Source organism: Ammospiza caudacuta, chromosome 2, assembly GCF_027887145.1.
Source record: "Ammospiza caudacuta isolate bAmmCau1 chromosome 2, bAmmCau1.pri, whole genome shotgun sequence".
In the NCBI taxonomy this organism is placed as follows: Eukaryota; Metazoa; Chordata; class Aves; order Passeriformes; family Passerellidae; genus Ammospiza; species Ammospiza caudacuta.
In genome coordinates, this window is record NC_080594.1 from 81,013,247 (window position 1) to 81,027,620 (window position 14,374).

General features: G+C 37.7%; 1 protein-coding gene across 1 annotated transcript in view; it reads left to right on the forward strand.

The window, feature by feature from the left end:
* IPO5 (importin 5) overlaps nucleotides 1–14,374 on the forward strand; it is a 41,850-nt gene that overhangs the window by 19,612 nt on the left and 7,864 nt on the right. The window contains exons 9-22 of the mRNA XM_058800534.1: nucleotides 117–204; nucleotides 3,294–3,400; nucleotides 5,763–5,887; nucleotides 5,995–6,084; nucleotides 6,175–6,348; nucleotides 6,574–6,792; nucleotides 7,247–7,330; nucleotides 8,042–8,174; nucleotides 8,268–8,389; nucleotides 8,904–9,000; nucleotides 9,474–9,646; nucleotides 10,059–10,170; nucleotides 10,758–10,813; nucleotides 13,933–14,055. Coding sequence (XP_058656517.1) covers nucleotides 117–204; nucleotides 3,294–3,400; nucleotides 5,763–5,887; nucleotides 5,995–6,084; nucleotides 6,175–6,348; nucleotides 6,574–6,792; nucleotides 7,247–7,330; nucleotides 8,042–8,174; nucleotides 8,268–8,389; nucleotides 8,904–9,000; nucleotides 9,474–9,646; nucleotides 10,059–10,170; nucleotides 10,758–10,813; nucleotides 13,933–14,055 — 1,703 coding nt within the window. The remainder of the gene's footprint in view (nucleotides 1–116; nucleotides 205–3,293; nucleotides 3,401–5,762; nucleotides 5,888–5,994; nucleotides 6,085–6,174; nucleotides 6,349–6,573; nucleotides 6,793–7,246; nucleotides 7,331–8,041; nucleotides 8,175–8,267; nucleotides 8,390–8,903; nucleotides 9,001–9,473; nucleotides 9,647–10,058; nucleotides 10,171–10,757; nucleotides 10,814–13,932; nucleotides 14,056–14,374) is intronic.

A 14,374-nucleotide genomic window follows, 5' to 3' on the forward strand; every position in this document is an offset into this window, starting at 1 on the left:
AAAAGCTCGTTTTCTTCAAAAATTTTTGAAAAAAGAAAACTTGAAATTCATACTTTTTATTTGAGAATCTATTTTAAGAGATCAAACTGAGTTAAAACTGTTTTTTTTTTTTTTAGTTCCTCAGATGTTAGCAATGATGGTTGACTTGGAAGAAGATGAAGATTGGGCAAATGCAGATGAGCTTGCAGATGATGATTTTGACAGGTAATTATGAAAGTAGTTGTTTCAATGTGTTACCAAGGCTGTGGCTAAAGGCACATTTAAAGTGCAGAATGCAAATGCCTATAGTGCATTGCTTTTTCTTTATTCAAATAGCTATTGTAATTTTGTTCCTTCAGTCATGAGCAGTTTATTTGTAGGTTACTTAGGCAGTGTTCGGCAAGGAAGTAAATTATCTCAGTTTTCATATTTGCTGTAATTAGACAAGTTGCATGTCCCCATGTTTGCTGTTTTCTACTGTTGTAGCTTTTCAAAGCCTTTAGCTTTTGTTTTTCTGTCATTTATATTACTCAGTTCAGAAGTCAGTGCCTCCTAATCCTCTAAACTGAGGGCTAATCCTGAAGTTAGCTGGAAGCCATGTTGAAGCATATTGGCCTGTTCAATTATCCACAACAATTATATCTTTTTATTTTCCTGTATCTATGCCCTTGAAAATGTGGTGTTTTCAGAAAAAGGTGACTTTGGAAGGATGTCGTCATGCATGGCAGAATTCCTTGTTGGATTTCACCTAGACCAAAAATACTACAATTTTGCTATTATTTTACATCCCTTGGTACGGCTAGCAATAGCTTATCTTGCTGTGTGTTAGGCAAGGAAGATCAAAAGATGTCCAGTCATTTGGATTTGCTTATTCCTACATGCTTTGTAGCTTGCTCCAACTTTTTACTAAAATAGGGGTTTGCATACAGCATCCTGTTACATTTACTCTTGTCCAGCTACTGTTAGAGTGAAGAAAGCAGAAATAGGTGTAGGAGGTAACTATCCCCGCACTTCTGTAAAGACATGGATGTTAATTTACCAGTCTAGACATTTCTTTGACATACCTGGTTCATCCAGACTCATGTAATTATTGTTTTGAGACAATTTATCTCAGAACACTTACAGATTTCGTAGGAAAATACACTAAAAAAGAGATGTTCATTTACCCTGTAAAGCAACTTCTGATAGATAGCAGGCATGTAAAAGACACCTGTAGAACTGATGCATAGGAATTTATGGAATAATCTTTGCCTTACTTGAAATAATCTTTTTAGTTCTCTTTGATTATGAAATTGAAAGTGAGCTGTCCTTTCTTCTCTCCCTCACATAGTAGACCATACCCTTTTAGCCTGTTTCCTGAGTGCTGAAATTTTGCTATACAGGTGTCAGACACCACCACTACATTCAGGTTTGTTAAGTATTTGAATCTCTTCAGTTAATAAAATTTCAAGGGGGAATAGAATATTCAAGTTCATATCCTTATCAAGCCGTTCAGGGTGTGGAAATTTATTCAGATGGCTTGCTGTAGGCAGCTTAGTAAGGATGCTGAATCATGCACTTGAGGCATGTCATTTTCTTTTTATTGTCAGCAGAGTAACTTTGTTCTTCTAAATACAGCTTAGCTTCCTATGGATGTTCTTCTAAATACAGCTTAGCTGCCTATGGATTTTGTAATGAAAATTTTCCTTTTCTTAGTTAGAAGTCACAAATAGTGAGCACAGATCAGAAAACAAGTTACTCTCAACAGCCTTAGCCTGAAGGAGCTCCTTTGGCCCTTGAAGTAATAGGAGAGCTTGAGGCTTAGACACAAGCTGCTGCACATGAGCTGGTCTCTGGTGATGGTGTGTGTGAGGGCAGTTTTTCTTTCAGCAGGGTCACTCCTGGTGCTGCTATGTGCTTCCCACCATTGAAGCTCACCTTTTTGGAGAGCTCAGTGCATGGCTGATGTGCATGCTAATGTCTCCTGGTGTTTGAGTCTTTGTAGCTTCCTAAGAGGACTGAAATTTTTGTGCAGACCCAGGAGCAGGCTAATGATCATTGGGCTGCGCCCTAGTTAGGGTGTGTTCAGATCTGATGAATGGGGATATGAGTCAGCCCACACAAAAGCAGCAGGGAATACTTTAGCATTTCCAGTTTTTTGTTGCTCCAGCTTCATAAAGGCGTGACATTGTAAAGGAGGAAAAGATTAATCCGACTTCCTCTTTTCTTGGCAAAAGCCTTGCAAAGATTAGAGGGAGATGTGGGGTCATTTTTCTGAGATAAACTATCTTTATTTCTTAAAACTGAATGTGTGAATTAATGGTGGGAAGAAAGCTCAAGGAATGGAATTTCAGATGAAAGTGTCTGTTAGCTTCAGTGAGTTTGCTCCAGTTTAACCCTGTGTGCCCATGCTTCATTGTCCTGCTGGTGATGTGTCTGTTTTTATTTGAACATGACCAATCTGAGGAACAAATACAATGCTGTCAATATCTTTTCACAAACACCTTTGTTCACAACATGTGAGTTTCTAGATTATTTATGGCTTGTAATGAGACTTGGAAATTCAAACATGTTTCTGGCCCAACTGATTGAAACTGTAAAGAAGGGGGAGATTGATCCCTTTGTGAACCATTACTCAGCTTTTTCATCATCATGGGTGTCCAGGATGGACTGTAGTAACCTTGAGTTACCATACTCCCGGCCATATCCAGACTGTAACAGTAGTTATCTGTGTCCTGGAAACTTTCTTGCTTTTTTATAGGGAATAATTCTATTGGGTGGAACAAATCACTTTGCATAGATAATGTTGGGCTATGCTAACTTCTGTAACTGGCCAAGAGTCACAAATTGCTCACCTGGACTGGATGTTTTCTGCCGAGTCATTGACAAGAGACCATGCTACTGAGTACAGCCATCCAAGAAAGGGCTCTTGTGTGCCAAAGTTTGAATTCTGCTGGTTCACCTGAATCATAGCAAGTCTGAACTGGTTTATGTTCTTGTGACAAAAAGACGATGGCCAATATTATTGCTTCATTCATTGCAAATTTTTTCTGGGTGTGTGTAACTGCTGAGAGATTCAGTCTGTACTTTTGGACCTACAGCTAATAAGACTCAAGCAGTGGCCTGCAGATAACAAATATTTCAGTGAATAGTAAATAACTATTTTGTGGGTGGTGTGTGTGTTTTTAGATGTGGATATGGTGTATTTACTTAAAGAGGCTCATGTTTTCAGATGGCAAATTTTGAAGACTAGAACTGCAGGGAAGAGCTCTCTGTTGGACTGCTTGTTTTATTGTAGATCTCAAACCACTGATATTTGTGTAATCAATATTTAGCAATGCGGTGGCTGGTGAGAGTGCACTGGACAGGATGGCATGTGGCCTTGGAGGGAAACTTGTTTTGCCAATGATTAAAGAACATATAATGCAAATGCTTCAGAATCGTAAGTAACTGCTTTTTCTTTTCTTGTTTTTTAACAATTCTGTGCTTGCCAGGAGCTTCAATACCTCTTAAGTCTTTTTGTTTAGCTCCTTGATAGGTTATGACACATTTCCACTTTTGATGTCAGCAGCAAAAACTGTACATGCTGTGAACTTGAAAGTTTATACTTTCTCTTAGACTGATTTAATAAACTTACATAGAGTGCATTATAACATTTCTTCTGATACATGGACAGCTGAGCAGAGGTGTCATAAAAGCAATACAATTTTTTAAAAAACACTGGGAATTACATAAAAATAAGGGATGAGTTGGGGTTTTTCTATTTCAGAATATTCTCTCTAAATCTCTAAACAGATCCTCTCACAGTACCTTAAGTTTGTCTTAAGTGCCACCTGTTTTTCTGTAGCTCAGTGTTTTTCCTTCTCCAGAAGTGCTGCATTTAAGTGAAATTTTAATGCATTACAGTTTGTAGAGGAAAACTTGTTTTTTCCCCCTGGAATTTGATGGACTGAGGTCAGTGGTAATCTGTCTGTCTATGTGGTATGCTGATTTTAATACTTGTTTCATGAGGTGTTTCTATATATTCTTATCAGTTATTTTGGATGCTTCTTTTCCTCTTGAAATACCTGTAGTGCCTGCTCAGCCAATGAATCAAAACGTACTGTGCATTGCTTTCAAGTTCTTTCATTTGACCTATGGTTTGAGCCTTTGGAGTAGAAGATAGTGCTGAAGTTCTGGGTTCTGCCTTCTTGGTTTAAAACCCAGTCCAGAAAAGGCTGTTAGCATTTTGGGTATGGAACAGAGGGCTACTCAAGGTAGCACCAGCTGTGTGTGTGAACACTCACAAAGTCTGTTTGGAATTAAAATGGGTTTTTTGTAAAGAAAGTTTTATTAATGAAATGAGCTAACCTGACTCAGTGTTGGTAGCTTCTAGGCTAGTAACTAGCTAATTTTGTAGTACATGCAGAGAAATGTGGAGTCTGATAGTCACTGAAGGCCTGACTCCTGTTAAGGGGAGGTCATGCAGTTCATCCCTGATGCTTGTTTTCTTGTGGGTCCATAACCATTAATACTCTTTGGAGAAGGGAAGTGCAGAAGATGTTGTTTGGATTGGATTGGAAGCTCTCACTGGTAGGGACAGAGGAAAGGTGAAGACGCTTAGATTAAAGTGTTGACAGTACTCTCAGAAGTCAAGCTTTTCCTTCTCCTATCCCCTCCTTCTTACAATTATTTATTGAAATAATAATTTAAGACTTTGGAGTTGAGATTGGGTGGCCAGATGGTCCAAAGAAGATTGTGTTTCATTTTGTAGATTCATGAATTTCAAGTTTGGAATACATGCTAACAGTAATGCAGTGGGAGTGATGAGGTGTAGGCTTAACTAGGAACATCTAATGAACTGAAATAACACAAAATAAACTGCTGCTTTTCTATTGTGTCTTCTGTCAAGATGATACTTCATTGCATCCTGGTCAGACAGAAGTTTGAGTGTCAGGATTCTACTGCTCTGAACTGTGATGTTCTTGATTCCAGGAATGTAATGTGTTGTTAGCAATAATGAAATATTGCACTATTTTGGGAGATAAGTTCTGTAACATGCCTTTCTCACAGGTCATTTGGTAAAACTGTTTATTCCTTTGGTTTTCTCTTCTGTAATCCCAATGATTTCTAGCACAAAGAAAGATTTTTATAAAAAAGAAAATAAATTAGAGTTTATCACATGTTGCTCAAAAAAAAAAAAAGAGAGAGGGACAGGCATGGAAGATTAATTTCAACAGTACCCACTACTCTGAGAATAAGTTAGTATGACTTGGAGGTGAGCAAAGTTTACATCATAAGTAGAATATTGCTGTTCCTACAGTCTTGAGAAGACTGCTGGAAAGTTTGATACCAATCATTTATTTGTTTTAAATTCAGATACTGTTTGAGTCATTAGACCTTTTTCTTGAGGAAGATATGGGCTCTTCTGATCATACTAAAACAAAAAAAAATGGGGGAGAGGGAAATAAAAATACTAAAAATACTGTCCTGATGTTTGCCTGGTCTGCTCATTTAATTAAAAATGCAGTTTCCAGGTATTAGTACTATGTATGTACTTGTATCAGCAGTTAAGAATTCTTTTTTCTAGGTCTGGATTTGGCCTGGATTAGACACTCAATTTTTTGTGCATCACTGGAAGTATGTATGAGGAAAACAGAAGAGTATTTAACAAATCAAGTAGATGCATTAACTTCCCTTCCATCTCCTGTTCTTCACTCTGCCTCCTCCTGTGTCCCCCAGCCCCTGCAAAGATAAGGTGATTCATCTTTGTGGTTCTTGGTAGTTTCCAAAATGAGTAACTCTTCATTTTTACTCTTCTGTAGCTGACTGGAAGTACAGGCATGCGGGCTTGATGGCACTCTCTGCCATTGGAGAAGGTTGCCACCAACAGATGGAGGGAATTTTAAATGAAATAGTTAATTTCGTTTTGCTATTCCTTCAGGATCCTGTGAGTATTGTTCTAGTAATTATTTCAAAATGTTTTCATTTCTGAAAATGAAAGATGACTGCTTGTTATGACTACTTGTTAACTGCTTGAGGGAAATACTTTTTCAGCATCCCAGAGTAAGATACGCCGCTTGTAACGCTGTTGGACAAATGGCAACGGACTTTGCACCCGGGTTTCAAAAGAAATTTCATGAGAAGGCAAGTAGTAGAGTGGTAGGGGGAAAAAAGTGGTAAAATTATGTCCCTTTCAGAAACTTGTTGTCTGAGAAAGGAGTATTTCTTTTTCAGGTGATAGGAGCTCTTCTACAAACCATGGAGGATCAAGGCAGCCAACGTGTTCAAGCCCATGCAGCTGCAGCACTCATAAACTTCACTGAAGATTGTCCCAAGTCACTGCTTATTCCATATTTGGATAATCTAGTGAAGCATCTTCATTCCATTATGGTGATAAAATTGCAAGAGGTATAATACCCTGAAAAAATTGTTTGATGGAGGGTAACCTTGTCACATAAGCATTAAGTATAGCTGAACTGAGACCTCAGAAATGAGCCAGTACACATATCTGCTGATGCTGGTCTAAACTGTCGAGAATTAGCATATGTGCAAAAGCAGATTTTCACATTTGGCATGCTTTTAAGTAAAATGTGTGCTTTTAAAATATAACACTTTATTCTTCTTCTTTCCAAGTTGATACAGAAAGGCACTAAGCTAGTTCTGGAGCAAGTTGTGACTTCAATTGCATCAGTTGCAGATACAGTGGAGGAGAAGTTTGTTCCCTACTATGATTTATTTATGCCCTCCCTAAAACACATTGTTGAAAATGCTGTTCAGAAGGAATTAAGACTTTTGCGAGGAAAGACTATTGAATGCATCAGTCTAATTGGTCTTGCTGTTGGCAAAGAAAAGGTAAGCTTAGATTTTGTATAATGGTCTAAATACACTTTTTAATGCCTTTATTTTTGTGGTATTAGTACTGAATAAATATAATCACTTGTTAAAAATGCAGCTGTATTGTTGCTGATTTCTGTGCTTGTCTTTGTTGCATTTCTGAGATGACTGTGTTGCTGCTTAGGTTCACAAATTTGCAATAGAATCTTTTTGTAGTTTAAGTAATTCTTGTCACACTGAAAAATGTTGAAAGCAAGAATTTTTTCTTCCTTTGAGGTTTTTTTTGGGTTTTTTTGCCTTAAGAAAAATGACACAGCATCACATTTAGGCAGTGTCAGGGGCAAAATGTATGCAGTTCAAAGGGAACTTAGTTTTGTATGTGGATTCCTGAAAAAGTTTAAGTGAGCATCAAAGTCTCTGAGAAGTAGCATCTTAATTTGCCTTTAAAAACATAGTTGTTTCCTGTATCTAGTTTATGCAGGATGCATCAGATGTTATGCAGCTGTTATTGAAGACACAAACAGACTTCAGTGATCTAGAAGATGATGATCCACAGGTATGTTGAAATTGTGTATTTACAGCTCATTGGTATTAAAAACATTCCTTGTATACATGATGTTTCTGCCCCTTCCCTGGCCTTTCAGGCTAATTGTCCAGCCTGTGTTACAAAACCTGACATTGAGATGGCCCTAGAATCTTTCACAGAAGTGTGGTTAGGAAATGAGACTTCCAGGACCTATATTTGCAGAAGAAATTTGAGCTTGCTGTCACCTTCTTATAAATAGATCAACAAGACTTGTTAAGCAGCTGTTCTAACGAGCAGAGAGCTATTTTAACTTGTATATTTGAAAACAAATACTCCTCTGAAAACATAGTACTGCAACCTTTTTTACTTTTTGCTCTATTTTACCATTTTCAGGAATGTGGCTTGGCAGTATTGTTTAAATTTGGGAAATATTTCAGAAAAAATATTTTGTAGAACAGGCACTTTCAATGTAATCATGAATCTTATACTGTCACATTTTTACATGTATAGCAACTTTGATTGGAGGTGCTGTCAAGGTTTTGCCAGATTTGGGATGTCTTTTGATGATGCATTTTTATGTGGATTGCATATTGGATTACTTCTCTTTGAAATAAGCTTTAGGGACTGCTGACAAATTCTTTTCAAAAGTCCTATTGTGTAAAGCATTTCCTTGATGCTTTCCTTTTAAGTATGCATTAAAATAAAATGTGGGACATGAAAATTCTGCTTTCTCTCTTCTAGATTTCTTACATGATCTCTGCATGGGCCAGAATGTGTAAAATTCTTGGAAAGGAATTTCAGCAGTACCTTCCTGTTGTCATGGGACCTTTAATGAAGACTGCATCCATTAAACCTGAAGTTGCTCTTTTAGACAGTAGGTTTAAGATGATGTTTTGCTTGAAAAGCATACTGAAATAAATTATTTTGTAGTAGTTTTACATTATGTTTCCTTCCTTCCGTATAACAGCACAAGATATGGAGAATATGAGCGATGATGATGGTTGGGAATTTGTAAGCATAGGTGATCAGCAGAGTTTTGGAATTAAAACTGCAGGCCTTGAAGAAAAAGCAACTGCATGCCAAATGCTGGTGAGTAATAAAACAGTTTTGGTGATCAATGTGTTTCTGGTCAATCAAGTCTGAAGCCAAAATCTGCACCTAAAATATTTTTTGTCTCACGTGAAAGAGTGTTTTGGGTGATACTGCTTAGTTTGGATTACAGCACTTAGTTGTGTGTGGTTTACTTGATTAAAAACAGTTAATTTACTTAGGAGTGTAAATTTTTTTAAATGAATAGATGGTTTTTCTTTGTTAGCAAAACTTAAGGAATTGGATATGTTAAAAAGTAGTTCCTTTTTGCATATATTGCTGTTTTGGAATTTGGTTTGAAAAATACATGCATGCCCTAAGAGTGAGAACTCATGCGGCTATCAGGGTTTGTCACATTACCACAGTTGAGGGAAAGGGAAACAAATTATTACATGTTTTTTAAAATAAGCTAAAAAACCCCTTGCACTTTTAACAATCTCCCTCTCACCTTTACATAGTTGAAAAATGTAAGTATTATCCCTTAAAAGAGGTATATCTGTGCTCTATTTTTCAGGTTTGCTATGCAAAAGAGCTAAAAGAAGGATTTGTGGAATACACAGAGCAAGTTGTAAAGCTGATGGTTCCATTGTTGAAATTCTATTTCCATGATGATATCCTATTAACAAATACCAATGTGAAAACAAACTCAGAATCAAGATTGTGCTTGCTGTTTTCCTAAATGAATTGAAAGTGTTAATGTTAAAATAGTCTGTGACTTTATAGCAGAAATGGTTTCAGAGAATGTTGGTTTACACACTAGGCAATGTATTATTCCTATTTTTCCCCCTAGTTTGTTTTTTTTTTAAAATAAGCAATCAGTAGAAAAAGCAATGTTTGTGTAACAAAGCAGAAAAGAACTTGAACAGCTTTTCTGTCATGGCCTGAAACAGGCTTGAAACCGCTTCTAAAGAGCAGGCAGTGTAATTTTCCTATGATTTAATCTATATATAATTAAGAAATCAAATGCATGGATTGTCATGAAATGAGTTTCAGGTAGAAAACCAAGAACTTCATCATGGTGGTGGGATGTTAAATTCTAAGCGCTTTGTTGGTGTTGATTGCTGTATTTCCTTAACAATGGCACGTGTCCGAGTGGCAGCCGCAGAGTCGATGCCCCTCCTGCTTGAGTGTGCCAGGGTTCGTGGGCCCGAGTACCTCACACAGATGTGGCACTTCATGTGTGATGCTCTCATCAAAGCCATTGGGACAGAGCCAGAGTCTGATGTCCTCTCAGAAATAATGCATTCTTTTGCAAAGGTAACATTCTACAGATTTCATGGCATTACTGTTAGTAGCTTTTTGAAATAAGAAGGGACGGTTTGGTGTTCTTTTAAATGGCTCAAATAAATGCAAGGCTTCCTCTACTGGAAATTTGTTGTGACTATAAATGTTGTTACAGCTGATGAAAAAAGTTTTGTTTTGTTTTGTTTTTTTTCAAGAATAAAACAGTTACCAAATTTTTTCATTGTAACCATGAGCAACTGAAATTATGGGTATGAAATGTACAGTGGTACTGTGCCTTACTTGTATAATTTGAGCATTGATTACAGTATGACTGTTCTTCTAATATTATTCTTGCATGTATTAATATTCTTTGTTTGCTTAGATTTCATTAAGGCTGCTCATGTTAAATTTTAAAGCTGAAAAACTGGTTGTTTTGTTTCACAAGTGCATTGAGGTAATGGGAGATGGATGCCTTAACAACGAACACTTTGAAGAACTTGGAGGAATACTGAAAGAAAAACTAGAAGAGCACTTTAAAAATCAAGAATTAAGACAGGGTAAGTTAACACAAATCCTGTTAACATGGGATGTGGCTGTTCTTTAAAGCAGAATTTCTAATTATTTCTGAAGACAAAGAAAAAAACTGTTTCAATTTCACTGATTTGTATATTTATGTGAAGTAATTGGACTGTGAACTAACAGAATCCATGAGTTGTATTCGTAAGCTTGTGGAGGATGAAGATGGTGTAATTTTCAGCATACTGTGGTTTAATCAAAAGTTAATGGACAGATTTACTTGAGAGACAGTGCACATCTATGGTGTTATCATTTCCCTGGGGTTTTTTCATCTGAAGTCTGCAGTTTTCTCAAAGCAATAGTAGTTTATTGTTTCTAAGTTTGTGGACAAGCTGGTGTGTTTGTTTCTATTTCATGGGCATTTTTACACATTCCTTAACTGGACTATCCTGTATTTCTTCCTTTTCTGTGGAAGTTTTTTGAAGCTTCTTAAAAATGGAGAATTCCTGTTGCATCTTCAGCTACTGTTTCCTGTTTTCTAAATTTGTTTCTGCATCATTTTTCCCTTTCACAGGCTTCTTACGCACTTATACAAAGGCAGTGGTTTAATTTTTTTCTTTTAATTTAGTGAAAAGACAAGATGAAGACTATGATGAGCAAGTGGAAGAGTCATTACAAGATGAAGTAAGTTAGTTTGAAGAATTTTTCTGCTCTACAAGCACCAGGATGGAAATATGGCAAAAATATGCTTTTGACTCATTTAGGGCATAGTGCATCCTTAGAATTATTTCTTCATAGAAGAATCTTGTTACCATTGTCCTTCAAAACAGTAAGAAATGAGTCACATTGCATTTGTGAATTAGAAAATATGAAAGGTTTCCTTGTCTGATATGCTGAAGTATGAAGTTCAGGATATAGCTTTTTACTTTCTTCATCTGCTCAAACAATTCTTGGATGACATTAATATTTATACAGATTTCACAGCAGACTACTTAATTACAGAATAAGCTGAGTTGGAAGGAACCCACGATGATCATCGACTCCACTCCTGCCTCATCACAGGGCATCCCAGGAATCACACCATGTGCCTGAGAGCATTGTCCAAATACTTCTTGAGCTCTGTCAGGCTGGTGCTGTGGCTGCCTACCCAGGGAGCCTGTTCCAGAGCCCAACCATCCTCAGGGGGAAGAACCTTTTTCTGGTTGGGTATTTTCTAATACCCAACCAGAACCTTTCCTGACACAACTTGAGGCCATTCCTTTTGGTCCTGTCACTGGTCACCAGAGAGAAGAGATCAGTGTCTGCCCCTTCTCTCGCCCCAGTGAGAAAGTTGTAGACTGCAATGAGGTCATCCCTTAGGTCTAGCCTTGCTGACTTGCTTTTTCTTTGAGCCTTGCAAGCTGGGTGGCTCTTAACCTTGGGCCTCTATACCTCTGATCCCAAGACATCTGGTGTGTCATATCAGGAGCCTGTCTCAAAAAGAATAGCCTAAAAACAGAAAAGGACAGCAGGATAAACAGCTGCCATCCATCATGTGTTTGCTTATGAGGGAATACCAAAGTGACTACTTAACTACTTACACACTAGGGTACCAAAGTGAGTTAATAGTTTAAAGTGGAGGTGATTGTAGAAGAGATACAATAATTTTATGAAATCATTATTAGTATGGAGAGAGAGTAATAATGAATGGCTGCTGCTGTTTATAACACAAGACAAAGGGTGCTCAGTAAATTTAAGAACTAAGAAATTTTTTTGCTGTACAATGCAGGTATGAAGCTTGATCACATGAGTTTAACTTGGATTCAGACTCCAGAAATCACACCCCTATGTAAATACTGTCTTAAATAACAGTGTGGTTCTTGACTCTCCTTTTGGGCTTTTGAGAATTAGGCCAGCATTCAAGAGGATATATTTTTGTTGCCTCCAAGACCCTTTTATTTCCTCTGTGTCACTCTGTACTTAGAAAAATGCAAGCAGGCAGCAGTTTCAGAAAAGCTGAGTCCCTACTCTGCAACAGAGTTGCAAGGCGTTTTTAAAAATGTTCTAGTGTTTGCTGATTGTTCTGTAAAGTCTGGAGAAAGGCTTATCTGCATTACCCTGTGAAAGGAGGTGTGGGATGAGGACATCACTTGCCATATGGACAGAATTAACAAATTAGTTATGTTTTGGATATACACCTTTGGTCTCAGAGTATGTTCATGTAGCCCTTACCTCAAGGCAGCAGAAATAGAAGAAGCACAGAAGTCATGAAGGTTATTCAAACAGTAGTTTCAGATCCAGCCCTCACTTCAGCAATAACTAAACTGCTGATTTGATAGGGAGTGTGAAGCGTACACCAAGCAAGTGTTACACTCTCTTCCTGCATCTGTTATCAGCTGTTGGTTAGCAGGCAGTACCAGGCTAGGTGGACCTTGTGGTGTGCTGGAGCAGTTCTCTACCTCTTAATGTCATTGTGTGCATGTGCCAGGGCTCCTGCTTGAGGTGTGCCTTGATGGTGCAGAAATTGGCTCACTAGGAAGGGTTTAAATATCCAGTTGTGGGAAGCTGCCTGTTGCACAATAAATAGTTACTAGTTTGTCACCAGAAGGTGAGAAAGGTAAAGGTCACTAGGGACCAGAAACTAGCTGTACTGTTTTCCCTGCCTGTTAAACTGGTTAAAAGGTCCATACTGAGTGCAATAGAAGTTGCTGTAAAAGAAAGTTAAGAGTTTTCCGAGCATAAGTATGTCCAGGGAATAATCCTCACCTGTAGATGTAACTTGAATTGATAGCTCTGAGGTAAGGTTCCTTATTTGACTGGTTTGTTATATTAACTGGGCAAGGTGAAAAATTTGAACAAAGGAGGAGAATAATATTTGTTCTATTTTTGCCACAATCTTTTATCACAAAGGCAATTATCCATTTCCTTTTTCACAAAAGCTTCTTAGGATATCCGTAGGGTACAGAAGAGGAAAAAGGCCTTTTGCCTTCTGTAAAGGGAACCCATTGAAGCAGCAAATTTGCACAAGACAGTTTTGTCTTGATCTGATTTTTCTATCCCTGAAATAAATCTAGGCAACTGAGTTCTAGCAATCAACTTAAGAAGGGTGAAAAGGAGGACTCCTGGAACTAGCAGTGAGTCAGTCTCTGTGCCCAGTACAGTCTTTGAACACATCTCCCTGGCAGCAGTGGAAGACAGGGAGGTGATTAGAGACAGCTGATACAGCTTCCAAAATGCAAATCATGCCTGATTAATTTAGTGGGTTCTGTGATGGAGTGACTGTTGAGGGAGCAACTGATGTCATCTGTCTTGACTTCTGTAAGGCCTTTAAAAGGGTCCCACGCAACATCCTTGTCACTAATACGAAGAGATCTGTATTTGATTAATTCAGCAGATAAGGAATTGATTGAATGGCCATGTTAAAAAAGTTCAATTCAGTGCCTCAGTATCGACATGACAGTAACAAGTGATGTCCCTCAAGATACTGGAACATGTTGCCTAGAGAAGGATGTGGATGTCCCATTCCCTGGAACAATCAGGGCCAGGTTGGATGGAGCTCTGAGCAACCTGCTCTAGTAGGAAGTGTCCCTGTCTGGTGGGATGTGTCCCTAGCCATGTCAGGGGGTTTGGAACTAGATGATTTTTAAGGCACCTTCCAACCCAAACCATTTTGTTTTTCTATCATTCTGCAATTAGACAAATAATTGAAAATTATTGAACTTTAAAAAAAAGTTTTACCAAAAAAGTCATAAATCAACTTTTTTTGACTTCCACTCCCTTAAAGATTGTTAGTCTTCATGTGAATTGTATCCTTTTCCTTTCAGGATGACAGTGATGTTTATATTTTGACTAAAGTGTCGGATATTTTGCACTCAATATTCAGTAGTTACAAGGAGAAGGTACTGCCATGGTTTGAAAGGTTACTTCCACTAATTGTCAACCTAATTGTAAGTACCTTGTTTTCCTTTAATTTAAACATAATTATTTTTTCTGATGGGTTAATATGCCATCCATGCTGAAGTCTTAGAGAACTTGGTAGATAGAATGTAGCAATTACTGTTTTACGAAATAGAAGGTTTATTCTAGATCAGGGATGAAGTTGTTACTCCGTGCTTTCCGAGCAGGGTCGTTGCTGTGCTACTTAAAATCTGTGTCTCAAAGATCCAGGATCACTGACACACACAACTGTTTTCAGAAATTAAATTTCCTTGAGACTGTCCAGTATCTCAAAAATGGATTTCGAGAGCAGGGACAAAAAAGTGTTGC